The sequence below is a fragment of the Physella acuta genome, unplaced genomic scaffold (assembly GCF_028476545.2).
Source record: "Physella acuta isolate Inbredline_101_S28 unplaced genomic scaffold, ASM2847654v3 ptg000381l, whole genome shotgun sequence".
NCBI lineage: Eukaryota > Metazoa > Mollusca > Gastropoda > Physidae > Physella > Physella acuta.
In genome coordinates this window covers 212,230-230,650 of record NW_026731900.1, presented here as the reverse complement: position 1 = coordinate 230,650, position 18,421 = coordinate 212,230, and the positions used below count along the sequence as shown (strand labels likewise).

Sequence of the window (18,421 nt, the reverse complement as noted above, 5' to 3'; positions counted from 1 at the left end):
AATAGAAAAATCCAAAGGTGAATAAAGTAAAGGCATTTAAAAACCGGAGCTAAATCTAATTAATCGTAGAAACCACCATGCATTTTAAGAAGATGAGCAAAACATTCTTGCTCTGATTGGAAATCTGAATGGAAATCTGCCAAACAAATCCAACAGAAGTAGATTTTACACCCACTGCAATGCATCATATTGCATCCTCCATTTTTTTCTATCACAGTTGTACATTTGGGACAGTGCTTTCTGTTGTTGGGGTCAGCTAGTATCCATTGATCTATATTTAAATCTGCTTCCTTTGTGGTTGCAGCCATTCTACAGGTGAGACCTGCATGGTACACTGTGTGGCAGGAGGTGCACAGGCTGACAGAGCATGATGGGCAGGTAAACTCATTGGCCTCTTCACAGGCAGTCACCTCATACACGATAGGACAGTTGGGGGTCAAGCAGAATTTGTACTTGCTGGGATTCAGAGAAACCAATGCGTTCAGAGACCTTTGCAGCAGTTTTGCTTTGTTTACCCACTTTCTCTTGACCATAAACTGGAAATCTCTCCAGACCAAAGGCTGACCACATGTCTGACGTTCACATTTTACTGGGAATTTGTTTTCCCCCACAGCATCGTCAAGCTGGAGCCTGAGACAGCCCAGGCAGTAGCCATGCCCACAGCCCTCAAGCCTGTACAGATCTTCTGCTGTGTCTACTGGACTCAGGCATATGCCGCAGTCTGGTAAACCTTTATCACCATCAATGCCAGGATTTCTAGCCAGGGAAGCTTCCACCTCAGCTATTCTCGCCAACGCCTTGTCTACAGACTCTCTATCCCCAATAAGTGACAGTTCTTGCAGTTTGAAATTTATAATGACATCACTAAGAGAAAACGTTTCAACAAGGTCATCACGGAGATTTTGGAACTCTGCCATCAAAGCTTTCATTAGACCTACTGGTTTCCCTGGGCCTTTTAAGCTGACAGTCTTATGGCATCCTTGATTGATTTTATCCAAATATTTATTGATCTCTATTTTGCACTGGCTAATATTTTCTGGAATTCCGTAAAGATGAAGTTTTTCTCGACGTTCATCGATGACTATGACAATTGATAAAGATTGTTCTATTTCACGTAAAAATGCTTTCCCCTCACGATTGAGAAGTTTTTTTATTAGATTATCCTCACCACACTGGATGATCTCCCCTTGCAGCACCTTCTGAATCAAATCTCTAGCTTCAGCTATCTCCTGAGCTTTCTCTGATGATACTTCAATGATAAAGTTCTTGTTTTTTATGATTCGTTTGGACACCACAATCTGGTTGTTCTTCTGCAAACCTTCAAAAATTTCATCCAGCTGATGTTCTGAGACTTTCATGATGAACTGGGGTACATAAAAAGTGGTCCTGAGGTTTATGTGGATTTGAATAGGGCTGCCAAAAATCATGCACCCTCTTACAGATTCACAAGCAGCCAATCCAGCTACTGGATCATCAAATTGAATGAAACCAATATGATCAACATGGTTCTCTTTTGGTGGTCTCAAATCCAGTTCAAATTTATTTCGAGGAGTGTATTTTTCAAATTCTTTAACCAACTGTTGTTTGTAGCAGGACATTTCAGTGTCGGTTGGAGCATTGACTTTATTGCGGACTAGGCTTACACGTATTTGTTTATCTAAGTATTCCCTATTATCCAGTAAATGTAAAACTGCACTTTTGATCTCAGTTTCACTTGCTGACCCTGTTTCGAAGCACATTAAATCATTCTCATTTTTGGACATTTGAATTTCAACCATCCCAGAAGGCAGAGATAAGTAGCGTCCAACCAATCCTGCTTTCTCCACCGCTGGACACGATATAAAGGCAGTCCCTGGTGGTTTAATGGGTCTTCTGTACCAGGAAAGTTTAGCAGAATAATTTCTCTTTTTCTTCTGTTGAGTTTTTAGTTTACCAACATGTGTCTCATCCTTCTGTGTACCTTCAACAGCTCTCTCTGCTTCAGCTGGTGAGCTGTATCTAACAAAACCCCAGGGCTCCGATTTTCTGAAGGATATTATTTCTTTTATTGCTCCAAAACATTCAAACTTGGCCCTGATCATTTCCTCTGTGGTGTTGTGAGTACAGTTTGTGACCAGGACTTCAGTGTTTTGGTCAGGCATGAGCAGAAGATTGACTTTTCCTCCTTGGCCAAGGACGACTCGAAATCCACATTCAGGTTTTCCGTGATCTGCACACAAAAGTGGTAACTCCTCTTCCTCCAATGTCAAAACTTTTCTTAGATCATATTTCGATATCATTATTTTTTTAAGGGCCTCCTTACTCATTGTAGATGTAGAGTAGATATCAATGGTCCCCAGTTCTCTGTCAGCTTCTACAACAATGTTGGCCATTCCTTCTTCAATCAACTCATTTTCCAACTGGCGCAGATTACTGTACCTTGGACCAACAATCTTTTGAAATATAAACCTTCCAACTTCCTCTTTGTGCACAACTTTGATCCTCCTCTCCCTGACACTCTGCAGGTTGAGGGAAATTTTTTGGCTGGCAATGGCCTCAGTGACCCAGTCTTCATCAACCACTGTCATTCCTTTGATGAAATCTCTGGAAGTTTTAGTCAACTCTGTGTACACTACCCATTCTGGTTGGGCATTTTGGGACACCAGACTAGAGGATGGATGAAAATGTACTTGTCTTTCTACCAAAGGTACAAAATATCCAGCTTTGATATGACCCAGATAATGACTCAGTGAAGGGAGGTAAGACAGAAAGATCATTTTTCTCAAAGCGTTGAGAGTTGCCTTATCTTCATTGAAAACATAATCCATGGAAGTACCAAGTTCTTTTTTCAATACAGAAGACACTTCACCAACACATTGCTTGACAAAGTTAAAGATTTTATAATTAATGCTGTTTTCTCTACACCATTTGGACTGTCCGGATTTGTCAATCTTTTCACACTGTTTGTAGACTTGCAAGTGTGTAAATATATCACCAAACTCAGAACTGAAGAGATTTTTTTTCTGGGATGATTTCTGTTGTTCAGTTTCTGATAGGCCCCTGTAAAACAGATTTGTCCCATGGGTTATCAGAGCTGCCACAACTAAAGAGTCATACAGTAAGTTTTCTTTGTTTCCTTGAAAGATTAGGTAGCCTTGTCTGGGGTCAAAGGGTAACTTTGAAATCCATCTCCCAATGTCTGTTATTCCACTTGAGTTCAATGCCCCAAGCTGGTGCAGAAGGGTCAAAGCTGAGTCAATGGCCTCCTTGCTGGGGGGCTGAACAAACTCATACTTGGTACAGTCAATGCCAAGTTCTGCAAGTTTCAGGACAGCTTGACCCAGGTGGACTCGAAGAATTTCTGGATCACTGATGGTGGCCATGGAGTGGTAGCTCTCTTCAGTGTAGAGCCTGTAGCACTTGCCATTGACAGTACGTCCAGCTCTGCCTTTCCTCTGGTCAGCGGAGCTTTTGCTGATGACGTGTGTCCCCAGAAGATTGATGTTTTTCTTGGGATCATATTTCATTTCTTTGGCCACACCCGTGTCTATAACATACTTAATGCCATCAATTGTAATGGAGGTTTCTGCACAATTTGTGGCAAAAACTATTTTCCTTACTCCATCTGGAAGAGGCTCAAAGACTTTCTTTTGTTCTTCGGGTTGAAGTTGTCCATGAAGTGGAAACCATTTGAAGTCTGCTAGCTGTCTTTCTTTGGCACCTGCTGTTAGCTGTTTGACTAACTCTTCACAGCATCTCATGATTTCAACAGGGGAAGTAAGAAAAACAAGAATATCACCAGGACCTTCATTCTTGTGGACATGTACTGCTTTAGCAACCGCTTTCTTTTCATAATCTTCAAACTCATTTGAATTGTCCATCTCATACAAGACATCTACTGGAAATGTCCTGCCTGAAACTCTCAACTCTGGCCCACATTCAAAGTACCTGATAAAAAGTTCAGGTTCTATAGTGGCTGATGTAATGACCACTTTCAAATCAGGTCTTTTGGGTAAACAAGCTTTGATCATGCCCAGTAGAAGGTCAGTGTAAATACTGCGCTCATGTGCTTCATCCACAATGATGCAAGAGTACTCAGTGAGCTCTGCATCTTTCAGGCACTCATTTAGCAAACAGTGGTCAGTTGAGAAGATTATTTTGGTCATTTGTGAGACCATTTTTTTAATTCCAGTTTTGTAGCCAACAAGACCCCCAACTTTCTTCACCATCTCCTTCGCCACACGTTCAGCAAGAGTTATGGCCGCCACTTTACGAGGCTGTGTACAGATGATAGCACCACTTCCTGCTAGACCAGCCTCGTACAGGTACTGGGCTATCTGGGTACTTTTTCCTGAGCCTGTCTCACCCAGTATGACAGAGACTTGGTTTGCCTTCACATGTTCTACAATGTCCTTTTTCCTGGCGTAAATGGGTAAAGCTGTGCTCAGTCGTTGACACTCCACTCCCACTGTCTCAAGGACATTGTTCAAATCTGTCATTGAAGCTGTCGGTAGATTCAGCTCTTTCACTATTTCCTTTAGATTCTTACAATTGTCTTCAAAGACTTTCAGCTGTTCAGTTAACTCAACTAATTTATCTCTTAGGGCCAGCTCTTCACTGTTGTCAACATCATCTATCCTTTCCTCTACAAAAACTTTTATATTTGTTTTTTTAAGAGTAGAATCTCTTAAGGTTCTCACTTTTACTTTGTGTTTCCCAATAGTGTCTCTCATCTTCATATCGATTTCCATTAGAGCATCATCAAGAGCTGATTGTGTTGGTGTACGGATGAACGTTTGATTTTCAGTAAACGTTGACAAACTATTATTTGCAGCTCTTGATTTGTTAGCTTCATATTTGTTTACACAGGTTTCAGCCGAGTCTTCTGAGTTTAAAAAATCTGGTCCTTGATTTAAACAGTCTTTTGACTTTTTTCTTTCATTAACCAGAACGTTTGCTTGCTGGTAGGTCTTATCATCTCTACTTAGCTGATTATTTCTATTTGGCAACACGTTTCCATTTGGCTTCATTAGTCTAACTGGCTGATCTGTTGAAAGCATAATTTTGCCATAGGGCTTCACATCTGTAGTGTCAATCTTCTGATCTTGTGAAACTGTCGGTTTGACCAGCGGCCTCACATCAGTTTGATCTATCATTTGATATTGTGAGATCATAGGTTTGACAAGAGACCTCCCATCTATGGTATCCATCTTTTGATCTCGTGAAATCAAAGGTTTAACCAGGGGCTTCCCATCTTTGGTATCTATTTTCTGATCTGGTGAAACCATAGATTGGCCATAGGGCTTGACATCTTTGGAGTCCATTTTCTGAAAAAGTGAAACTATCTGTTTGACCTGGGGCCACACATCTTTGGTATCCATCTTTTGATCTGGTGAAATTATGGGTTTAGGTTTGACCAGGGGCCTCCCATCTATGGTATCCATCTTTTGATCTGGTGAAATTATGGGTTTAGGTTTGACCAAGGGCCTCCCATCTGTGGTATCCATCTTTTGACCTGGTGAAATTATGGGTTTAGGTTTGACCAAGGGCCTCCCATCTATGGTATCCATCTTTTGATCTGGTGAAATTATGGGTTTAGGTTTGACCAAGGGCCTCCCATCTGTGGTATCCATCTTTTGACCTGGTGAAATTATGGGTTTAGGTTTGACCAAGGGCTTCCCATCTGTGGTATCCATCTTTTGACCTGGTGAAATTATGGGTTTAGGTTTGACCAGGGGCCTCCCGTCTTTGGTATCCATCTGTTGATCTAGTGAGAACATAAATTTGCCATAGGGTTTCATATCCTTGGCGTACATCTTCTGATCTGGTAAAAAAAAAAAAAAAAAAAAAAAAAATATATATATATATATATATATATATATATATATATATATATATATATATATATATATATATATATATTTGTATGACACTTTAATTACAAGTATAATAGATGCAAGCATGTTTTAAATTGTAATATTAAATCCTGTTGTGCTAGGTTATATATTTTTTTCATTTTGTGAAACTGTAAAGTTAATTGCTTTGTTCGTGGTATGCGAGAAAGGTAGAAAAAATTTAGAGAATTAACATAGAAACAAAACATTATTAATAACTTAAATAAGACTTGTCCTATATGTAAAAACAAAAATGATTTAACAAGAAATAAACTAATAATTTTGAAAACTGCTATTGTATACAAAGTTGAGGAAATAAAATATATATCAACTGAAAACAATTTAGGTGGAGAGTTGATAACGGCGTAGTTTTTACAAGCTTTTATTTAATCTCTTCCTCGTTAGTTGTCAGTCTGTCTGTCAGTCTGGATCGAAACGCCGGTGTGAAATTGCAGGCATTTCTAACTGACAGACACGGTTCGCATTGGTACGTGGGTCAAGACATGAAGACAATGCATTATGACATTAAATTTGACTTGATTGGATGCCTAATTATTTTTTTATAAAATTAATTAAAATTTGGACCGAATTAGTAGGCAGTTCTATCCACACGCGTCATGACGGCCGTGTTGGGCGTGCAGCGAGGGAGGGCGCAATGATTTTTAGTCGGGTCAGCAGTCTAGTTCTTTACCACTAGACTACGCCATCCCATAATACTTTACTGAAACTTTAGCTATAAACTTGACAATGGTTTTTAGTCATGTAACTCTATTGTAAATAAAACATGTAAAGTACTGAAAAATTACGCTTTTCTTTATAGTTATTTAAATAGTAGTGTATAATTTATTTTCTACTTTTTAGTGCATTATTACATAAAAGCTTGTTATTAAAACGTTTTGTTAAGAATTTTTTTACAAGCTATTATTACACTCACTTCCTCGTCAGTCTGTATGTCTGTCTAGACCGAAACGCTCGTTTGAAATTGCAGGCACTTCTAACTGAAAGATACGGTTCGTAGTTGGTACGTGGGTCAAGACATGAAGACAATGCATCGTGACATTCAATCAGAGTTTCTTCCAGGCATCTCTAATTAATTTTTTATGAATTAATTAAAATTTGGACCGAATTAGTAGGCAGTTCTATCCACACGCGTCATCACGGCCGTCTTGGGCGTGGAGCGAGGGGGGGGGGGGGGGCTCTACGACAAAAGCGCGTCATCAGGTTCAATAGGCGCTCAATGGTCTTTAGTCGGGTCAGCAGTCTAGTTCTTTACCACTAGACTACGCCATCCCATAATACTTTACTGAAACTTTAGATATAAACTTGACCACAGACTGAACAGTATTAATGTCTTCGGTTAAAGAAGTGTTAAAGATTTGTGTTCTAGGATATGTGTTCAGCTAATTGTGGCAATTTTTGGATTGTAACTAAAACATCAGTAAATGTGATACGCAATGTAAAACTAATCATATTATTAAAGCAAAACTGTTTTTCAAATTGTGTATCATATATTTGTTGATACACTATATTGTCTTAACATGCGTATAACTCGTTAATACTAAAAAGTATAAAAATAATAAATACATAAAAACATTTATAATTACAAGCTTTTATAAATGCACTAAAAAGAAGAAAATAATACAATTTTTATTAGGTATAAAATAATTTTTATTCACCAGCCGACTCTCTTAGTATTAATCTGGAAATGAATATTGGAAATCTACACAAGTGTGTAATTTTAAACGCGTGACCTTGTTTTCTAAAACTGAGTTTTTAAAATGTAAAGAAAGCAGGCGATATATTTCTTAGATCTTAGCTGTTATAGTGCTTGTTTGTCCATGCTACCAACCAGACGCCCCATTGCGTGCTGTATAAAAGTCTCGAGTCACCCTCCGTAATATTGAGGTAAACGCCGTTCGGCGATGGCTCATTTTTCAGGGGCGTCGCGGGGCGTTTTGGGGAGCTACCGGTTACACTACTGCAGGGTCGCCGTGTACGGCCCATGGTTCGGTTTAATCATTGAATGGCATATGCCATCGTATCCCTTTTGTATCGTGCTGTTTTAAAAAAAAATGTAGGTGCCAAAATGCACCCTACTGGGGCGACGCTCCTTCGAAATTAAATTTCGTTTTCGCAAAAACCTCCCAAGGAGTATTCTCAACAACTTCCCAAAGGCTGAGTAATGCATAAAAGACATACACACTTACAAACATATATATATATATATATATATATATATATATATATATATATATATATATATATATCAGGGGCGGAACTACAGTGCCGCCAGACCCCGCATGCGGGGGGGGGGGGGGGGGGCACGCCATTTAGGGGCCCACGGCCGACCCTAATAAGTTTTATTGTAGTTTTAAAAAATCTAATTTTCTTGCAACTTTTTACTTGATGTTTGTTTTGTAAAACGATTACCATAGCTGCGGTTTGATTATCTTTATTCTATAGACACCATCCCCACGCTCTTGTATATTCTTTTTCCCTTTCTTTTTAAACCACTGTGAAAGCCAAGTCCTCTCTCTTCTACAATTAAACTTAACAAATATAAGCAAACCTTCAAACCACTTCCATGACTTATTTCCCTTTTTAAATAGTCAAATTGGGGTGCTCATAAGCTCCTTTTAATAGATTTGTACTAAACAAATTAAAAAGCAATTACTTCTCTTACTAAATATTTTTTCATAAAGTACTTACTAACGAATGACCTCGTATAAAAAGGAAAAGTATTTAAAATTAAGAATATAAATACAAAAAAAAAATAATCATAGCACGAGACACCATTACTTCTACAAAGATTTCACGTTTTATATTCTTTTTGGCCAGATAGTGGGTAAAAGAACCCAAAGCAAATAAAATAAAACTGTTTTTCTAAAAACACACTAATGCACTTACACACATGATATTATGCAGTAATTTCTTTTATTTGAAAAAAAAAAACCATTTATTTTTTTCAAAACCCGAACAGGCCAGCAATGAGTAACCTATGCTGTGTTCGTACTTTGTGTTAGTATATATATATATATATATATATATATATATATATATATATATATATATATATATATATATATATATATATATATATATATATATATATATATATATATATATACAAGGGGGGCCTAAAAAATTTTTTTTGCGGGGTGGCCATTTTTTTCTAGTTCCGCCACTGATATATATATATATATATATATATATATATATATATATATATATATATATATACAAACATATATATATATACAAACATATATATATATATATATATATATATATATATATATATATATATATATATATATGTATATATATATATATATATATACATATACATATATATATATATATATATATATATATATATATATATATATATATATATATATATATATATATATATATATATATATATATATATATATATATATATATATATATAAAGTATGCTTGTGGGTTTGTCTTTTATGCTTTACCATACCTTTCATCTGATCGCCATGAAGTTTTTGGAAATTGTTGAGAATACTCTTGAGGGGTATTCTGCACACACAAAAAAATGTTCTAATTGCGCAGGAGCGACAGCCCGGCAGGGTGCAAATTAGCGCCGCGAGTTTCCTCGTGAGCGCTATGGCGCATACGTTCGTTTTAAACTTTGCGTTAGACTAAAGATAAGATGTGGTTTTATATTCGTTCTTTAAATAGAATAAAGCCGGCACCCCAAAGGGTATGATTTGGCTATCTGGGCTTTCCCCAGAGCGCTATGGCGCCTATGTTCGTTTAAAAAAAAGGATAGAATGTGAGTACGATGGGTTACTATTATCGTTCACTAAATCGAATCAGGCGTGTCCTCAAGGGTTTATACAGGACGCACTGGGTCGTGCTGGGCGTTAGTGTGAGCAAACCCGTGCCCCTACAAATAAGATCCAAGAAATATTGCGCATTGTCTACATTTATATAACTCAGTGTTAGAAAACAAGGTCACACGCCAAAGAATAAGATTGGTAACGCAACGATGAAACCCGCATAAAATATTACGTCAGACTTTCTTCTGAGACCGCGGCGAAGAGCTGGAACGAGCATACTTATATATATATATATATATATATATATATATATATATATATATATATATATATATATATATATATATATATATATGTGTGTGTGTGTGTGTGGGTGTGGGTGTTTTCGTCCATAGTATGAATTTACCTGTTTATCTAAATCTCGCTATTTTTCGTGTTTTTTCTCCAAATTATTTAAGCTCTTGAGGTGACCTGCAGTTGCATTAGGTTTAGCTACTTGAGCCTTAATCTCTGTTACATGACCAATACCTGAGACTCAATAGCACTTTTGAGAGCATTAGCAATATAATGTATTGATTTTTATGTTAATTTATTTATCTGTATTATGTTCCCTATTGCCTTGATTGAACACCTATTGCCAAAAATTCTATTCTAAATTTTTACTTCAAAAATTTACTTTAAATATTTAATGATAAAGCAATTCATTTTACAGGCAGTTAGCTAGAAATAAACTAATACAATAAGCCTGGCATATAACTAAAACTGAAAAATAAAATACTGAAAACTATTTGGCTAAAAACGTAAGACCTGTGTCAATATTTGAAATTAACATATTAAGCTGTAGCCTACACCGCACTATCAACTTCAAATAAGCTTAAAATATTAATTGGTATAATGATAAAGTAATACAATAAGTAAGTGATTTATTAAGTCATAATTATTAAATTAGGTTGCCAAATATTTACTAGACTAAAATGTATTTTATAACAGCAGTTAATTAGGCCAACCTGGTTAACTGTAATTAACTATATTTTCATTTTACAGCCTCGTGATATCATGTTACTTACTAACTCAGTGTAATAATAATGATAGTAATAATAGTAGGCACTAAATAATAATGAAATAACAAAATGTTAAGTTGCATATGGCCATGATACACTATTTTTACTATATCCTACTAGTAATATAATTGATAATTAAAAATTACATAGTATGTCTGTCCTATAGTTAAAGTAATAGAAAATAGCCGATTAATAATAGGCGTATATATTCTAATTTGAATATGTAAACAAATATAATATAACTAAAGACTTACATTAATTTGACAAATAAGTAAATTTTAATAAACTATACATAAATAAGCTTACTGTGACGTCTATTTCAGTATTCCGACTGACTGTTTTATAAATGTTATTACGGGTTTAAAAAAAACCAGCTTAGCGAGAGCTTATGATTTCGCGGTATCATACATTACTGAAATCATAATCTGAAAGATTTTAATTCTTGGAATTCTCGTTTCATTCTTAATGGAAAACAAAAGTAAACACAAACTCATTTAATTTATAGTATGTAAAGATCATGTTAAATTTAATTAGAATTCTGAAATGTGTATAGCAATCTTAGGCTACTTGCCTAGTTTGATGCAGTGCCAACATGCAGGAACAAATTTTATTCACATAGTTTCTTAGAAAGAGACCGTCCGTTCTATTTATAGCTGTTCCGCTTCTAATTATTACAAGCTTTTATTTAACTTGCTTCCTCTTGTCTGCCTGTTTGTCTACCTGTTGTCATAGATCGAAACTGCCGAGTGAAATTTCGGTAAAACTGCATTTTAGCGTATTTCATTCGCCGAATCACGTTCACATCCAGTTGACAGAGGCGTAGCGACCCCTCCCGGCGCCCGGGGCGAACTTTCAGTTTGGCGCCCCCCATATATATATATATATATATATATATATATATATATATATATATATATATATATATATATATATATATATATACGTGTGTGTGTATGTCTGTGCGACAGTCTAGAATAAAATTAACAAATTACGCTGATTGTCGTTCCCTAAAACTTCACTCGACGCCAATAAAATTCCCGTTAAGATGCATTATTCTTTAAAAATGATGATTAGTAATGCCAGAAAAAAATTACAATTGTAGCGGTGCTAATTCGTTTAGCACAGTCTTTTTATGATTCACGATCGGATTTTGTCTGTGTGGACGATACAACTATTAAGAAGGGTTCGGTGATTGCGCTTATGAAACTGGTGGGGTTCGGTACTCCAAAAGTTAAGAACCACTGCTTAAGAGTGTATTTTGTAGAAGGTGCAAGCGTTAGTTAAAATACTTTTGGTCGTATTTTTAGAACAATTTCGATAATTGTAGGCCTATATTACAATTTTGAATTATCAGTTAAGTTGAACAAAGTAATAATTAGTACAATATACTAATTTTCTTCTCTCTTAAAATTTAGGCAAAGAGTGTCGCTTTCCACCACACGCTCCGACAGTCAGCTATTTTACTGATCGGATAGCGATTCAAGGATCCGTGATATTGATTTCTCTTTAATACAGTGATTCAGGCAAGATGTAATGCAAATCAAGTAAAAGTATCTGATCTCTTACGATGAAGTTGAGATAATCGTAAGAATCGTTTAAAGAACTAGTCGCGTTATTACTCATCAAAACTGGGTAGTGAAATCGTACATTACACAATTGATTTCTTTTCTAAGTGTTAAAAGAGTTATCTAGTAAGCGATCCAGTACAAATCCTGCGGTTTTTGTTGGTAAAAAGCGCCCCCCCCCCCCCAACCATCTTGGACAAAAATGGTAGAGCGGATTTTAAACGTCACTAACTCTTGTTTTAATGTTACACAATCTTAAAATGCGCTTTAGTTCAATGGGTTTCTTTTCTGGGTGATATCGGTTATTTATTCCTTAATCCGGTGTGAAATTTTCCGATTTTAGTCTTCGAAAAAGCGCCCCCCCCCCCCATCTAGGAAAGCTGGAAAGCGGTTTTTCCGGTCACTATTTCTTAAGGATATACGTTTTACAGTTACACAATCAAGGTAGAAAACAGTTAAATCAGTATGCAAAGGCTCTCAGCCGTTAAATTTCTTTACTTTGTTTATAATTCAAAACTGCAGCTTAAAATGAACTTTAATAATTTTTTTCTACCCCTTTTGGCGCCCCCCCCCCCCTAGGGTCGGCGCCCGGGGCGGCCGCCCTCCCCGCCCTCCCCTAGCTACGCCTCTGCCAGTTGAGCATATTTTATTATAAACACAACCAAAACACACATAAACGATAGGAAAACATTGGGCTTATTTCTTAATAAAGTATTGTTTTAGTTTTTGATGGTTTATTTTTGTCAAAACTTGAGAAAAATCCAAATTTGTAATATTGAATGTGCTTTGTTCGTGTGTGAGTTAAGATATTCATAGCAATGGGTGAAGTACGGGGGGTGGTAAAAAAACTATGATATGTTCCGGAAAACTACGGAAGACCCTTAGAACTGACCGGTCCGAATTTTCCCTATATAAACATTGTTAATTTTCTGACTCATTTCAAAACAATGTTTTGGAACTTCGGCTCTGTACGTCTCGCTCATTGTTACCATAAACCTGGGTAAATGAATCGGCCTTATGGATATAGTATCGGCCAGTCTCTGCTCGTGCGGCGAGAGCTAAAAAGTATTAGTCTTATAATTGTAAGCCCTGCTAGGGGGGGATACCTAATATCTACCCTTCTAGGCTTATCTAACTAACTACTGTCCGGTCAGTGCAAGCCCGGATAAACCCAGACTGGTTAATAACCTAACCTTAGTCTAAATAAAATACTAAAATAAGACAAAAGCTTTAACAGATAATATAAAATTTATTTAGCAAAATATGGAACCAAAAGTTATTATAAAAAAACTAGGATCTAGATCTAGATCTAGACAAAATAAAACACTCAAGACATACAAAACAAACAGAACTCAACGAAACAAAACACCCAATCTCGGACCACCGTCGTTACCATACACCACATAAACGTGACACAGAAACTCTTCAACACACAGGCCTCGACATTCCAGCCGAATGTCCCTCCCTGTCGACACACCACATTCACGAACAAAGAAACCAATACTACGAACAAAGAAACCAATACTACGCACAAGAAAATAGTCCCTAATACAATAATAAGTAACATTCAGGATATAAAGCAAAGTGGAGCCACACTCCAAAACAAAGTTTGCATAAATAATAACATCAAAATATAAGCAAGACACAATAACCAGGCTATCAATCATTCTAAAATAAAAAATCATATCAGCGCCATAATAGCGGACTACTTAACTAAAAACCACAACAATCCTAAAAGGAACACAAAAAGTGACATTCACCTTTTTAGTTACAAATAATTATAATAACAGATAAACACACTCCAGCCGCTCACATAATGTTTGAGTGATGTTCCTTGCATGTTATGTTTCCGTTTCCGATACAGAATAAACAAGGTACAAAATGGCTTCCTCGTCTGTTGTGTTATCTATCTAGAATTAAAGGATAACAATCCACTTCATTGGCGACGAGGATGGGATCATCCACTAAAAAGAGCACATGCTTACTTAAGAAGAAGCTTGATAGAGTATATTTGCTAAGTATTTGTAGGATAATGGCGCGGTATGGCCAGATAAAAGAATTTAATTCAAATGACGAAACCATTCATGATTATCTAGATAGGTTAAGCTTTTACCTTGAAGCTAACGACGTGACGATAGAAGCCAAAAAGAGAGCTGTTTTGTTAACAGCCATAGGGCCTCAACAATTTAGGCTATTAAAGGACTTATGCGCACCAGCTAGTCCAGCTACCAAGAGCTTTAACGAGCTGAGCAAACTGCTAAAAGACCACCATGCGCCCGCACCATCAAAGTTCCTGTGTAGAGCCAGATTTGACGGTAGGACTCGTCAACCAAACGAATCAATATCAGAATATGTTGCTGCTTTACGTCGTCTAAGTGAATTTTGTGAATTCGGGGGGGGGGGGGGGGGGGGGGGACGACACGCTGTCTGACAGATTATGTGAAAAGTTTGTGACAGGTGTAAACAGCCCTGATGTTCAAAGACAGTTGCTTCTCGAGTCAGATCTAACATTGGAAAAAGCAATACAACTTGCAACTTCATTCCAGCAGTCATCCGAGGCGGCCAGATCTCTAACGCCCTCAGGGATCCATGCAGTAGACAGCAGGTTAGTCAACAAACACCAACCCCATCAGAGCAGTTCAACTTATGCTAAACAACCTGCAAGTTCAAATCCTAGATCTAAATCTAGTAATAATTATCAAAAATGTCATCGATGCAACGGTCCCCATGCATCTCATCGATGCAAGTTCAAGTCAGCAACTTGTGATAAGTGCAGTAAGCAAGGTCACATTGCCAAGGCCTGCTTTGCAAAGTCTTCGTCTGTTGCTAGATCTAGCAAGTCAAGACAGTACCGCAACCAAAGGCAGCACTATGTTAACTGTCACCAAGACAACCTAACCCAACCAATGAACCAATCTACCTGTGAAAATGCTCAAACTGATTCGCAGCCGGAGTTCAACCTGTTCTCTGTGAAATCAACAAGTCATGCTCCCATCAAAGTTCCAGTTTATATTAACGGTAAGAGCATCATCTTCCAACTTGACACTGGAGCATCTCTAACCGTCATCACAAAGAAGGTCTTTGACGCTGTCACAGGAGGATCAGTGCCTCTACAACCATGTCACAAGTGCCTAACAACATACACAGGTGACAATGTTCCGGTGATAGGAGAGTGTATGGTTCATGTAAGCTATAATGGTCAAAGTGTTAAACTTCCTCTTCTTGTGGTTGAAGGAAATGGATCACCATTACTAGGTAGGAACTGGTTAGTTGATCTTAAGTTAGACTGGGGGAGTATATTTTCAGTGAACAAAGCAAGAGAATCTAGTTTTACTTCAATAGATAAAGTTGTATCTGAAAATGAAGGTGTCTTTGGTAGTTCAGGATTACTAAATGATAGGACAGTGAAGATAAGCATTAAAGACACAAATCCAAGATACTGCAAAGCTAGAGTTCCACCTTATGCAATGAGGGATAAAATTGAAAATGAGCTAAGTAGATTGGAATCTAATGGCATCATAAAGAAGGTAGACTATTCCGATAGGGCAACGCTCATTATGCCAGTGTTAAAGAAGGATGGTTCTGTAAGAATTTGTGGAGACTATAAAGCTACATTGAATAAGCAAATAGAGCTAAATAAGTACCCTATTCCTAACATTGAGGAAATTTCTTTGAATTTAGCAGGAGGAGACAAATTCACTGAATTAGACTTTGGTCATGCTTACACTCAACTAGAACTGCATCCAGATTCAAAAGTCTATACGACAATAAACACACATAAAGGACTCTACCAATATGAAAGACTATGTTTTGGTATATCATCCAGCCCTGGAATTTTCCAAGCTGTCATGGACAGTATTTTTAAGGATATTCCAAATGTTTGTGTTTACTTTGACAATGTGTACATAACTGGAAAGAATGACACTGAAAATCTTAAAACACTTGATAAAGTCTTGAAAATAGTTGGTGAAAAGGGTTTAAAGATAAACAAAGATAAATGTCAATTCATGCTGACAGATATTAGTTTTCTTGGTTATAATTTGAGCAGACAATGTCTCAGACCTCAACCTGAGAAAACAAAAGCCATTAAAGAATCACCCAAACCTGAAAATACCCAACAACTAAGAGCTTGATAAATTACTATGCGAAGTTCATAGGGAATCTGTCTGGTAAACTATCAGCACTGTACAAGCTGCTGCAGAAAAATGCAACTTGGCACTGGGGTAAATTCAGCAAAAGAAGCTTTGTCTTCTGACACTTTGCTAACTCACTATGACCCAGGGAAAAGACTTATCTTAACATGTGATGCTTCACCAGATGGTGTAGGAGCAGTTTTATCCCACATAGATGAAAATGGTGACAGACCCATTGCTTTTGCCAGTAGATCTTTGAACCAGGCTGAGAAAAATTATTCTCAGTTAGATAGGGAAGGCTTAGGCATCATTTTTGGTATTAAGAAATTTCACAAGTTTCTGTTTGGTAGGGAGTTCACCATCTTTACAGATCATAAGCCATTGCTGGGTTTATTTGGGGAAAACAAACCCCTGCCTGAGCATGCCTCACCAAGGATTCAAAGATGGGCTATCACACTAGCCGCATACAATTATGAATTGAAATACAAACCTGGATCTGAGAATAGTGCAGATAGTCTTAGTCGTTTACCTTTAAAAAAACCAAAGCCTTAGTTATGTACCAGATGACCAGATGGAGTCATTGATCAGCTTGAACTGATAGATATTGATACCAACTTAAAACAACAACAGATCACTTTGTTTGGTGAGAGTGGTACAGTGGATAGAGCACTAGCCACCATTAGTGACCTAGCCGTGTCATACCTGTATGCTCAAGGTCCACAGGAAGGTCCATGGATGCCCTACTGCATCATGTGCAAGTGTCCAGTGTCTGATAAATCTGACCTGTACAGACTTGAGTGCTGTGGACACTGCTACTGTGTAATGTGCTTGATTATAAGCATGAATGCCTGTGTTGAAGGCAGAGATTTCCCCCTTACATGTGCTGTTGAAAGCTGCAAGTCACCTTTGGCCTGGAGGGACTTGAAAGCTTTCTTTGAGAATGAATGGCTCCTGTCTGACCAAGTCTATTGACCACTTTGTGCTGAATCATTCAGACAAATACACGTTTTGTTTGACCCCTGATTGTCCAGTTGTGTATGAGGTCACTAGCACAGAGGAGGGGTCAGAATTCAATTGCCCAGTTTGCTCTCTAAGTGTCTGCACATCATGCCACACCATCTACCATGTTGGTCTCAATTGCAAAATGCATGCAAGCATATAAAAATATAGAACAGACTACATGCATAAGTTGAACTATTTCATTCTCTGGATGACTCAGACTAGACTGTCTCTTTCATGTTTTTACCATTGGCCTGCAATATAATTACACTAAAATCTGTGCCTCTTTATGAAGTACCTACCATTTTCACACGACTTACCTAGATCTTAGCTCAGTACACCATTCAGTACATTTTGCTTCACTTAAAAGACATTTGACTTGGTAGAATGGCATAGCTTTCCATTTTTATTTGCTTTTCCATTGCTGTGTAGCAATGCTTATTGTATTCTGGTTTATTTATTTCTATTTTGAAATAACTCAGCCCTCTCCCTGTGGTAACTACTTACTTCCCCTTACTGTGGAGATGATTTTTATTTTAAAATCTGATACAGATTTTTTCATTATGCTAGTTTACTTTTAAACTCTTTTTACCTTGAAAAAAAAGTTGACTGATGTTATTATATCAAATTCTGTATGCTCCGGCAATATGATATTTTAATAATTTGTCAACTGAAAATAAGGCTACATAAAATTTGTTTTTATTAAATTAACCAGTTACTATATTTTGCAACTTTTTAAGATTTGTGATTGTTTTTCCTCTATTTAGCATAAACTATTTAACATAATTATTCCTATTTACAAATGTTTTATTAGTGTGCTCTCTAAATAATATTTAAAATAATTATTCCTATTTACAAATGATTTATTAGTTAAAGGTATTTAAATAATATAAAAAAAATTATTCCTATTTACAAATGATTTATTAGTTAAAGCTATTTAAATTATATAAAAATATAATGATTCCTATTTACAAA

General features: G+C 36.7%; 1 protein-coding gene across 1 annotated transcript; it reads right to left on the bottom strand.

Annotated features, from left to right (window-relative positions):
* Positions 1-59: 59 nt before the first annotated feature.
* LOC131942005 (uncharacterized) lies at positions 60-11,095 on the bottom strand. The gene is made up of 2 exons (XM_059301653.1): positions 11,004-11,095; positions 60-5,803 (listed from the first exon to the last, which is right to left on the bottom strand). Exon 2 carries the CDS (start codon positions 5,793-5,795, stop codon positions 60-62), a length of 5,736 nt encoding a protein of 1,911 aa, XP_059157636.1. The 5' UTR covers positions 5,796-5,803; positions 11,004-11,095.
* Positions 11,096-18,421: the final 7,326 nt, after the last annotated feature.

Coding starts and splice junctions, on each gene's coding strand:
- LOC131942005 (XM_059301653.1), bottom strand. CDS start 5,795: ATGTACGCCAAGGATATGAAACCCTATGGCAAATTTATGTTCTCACTA.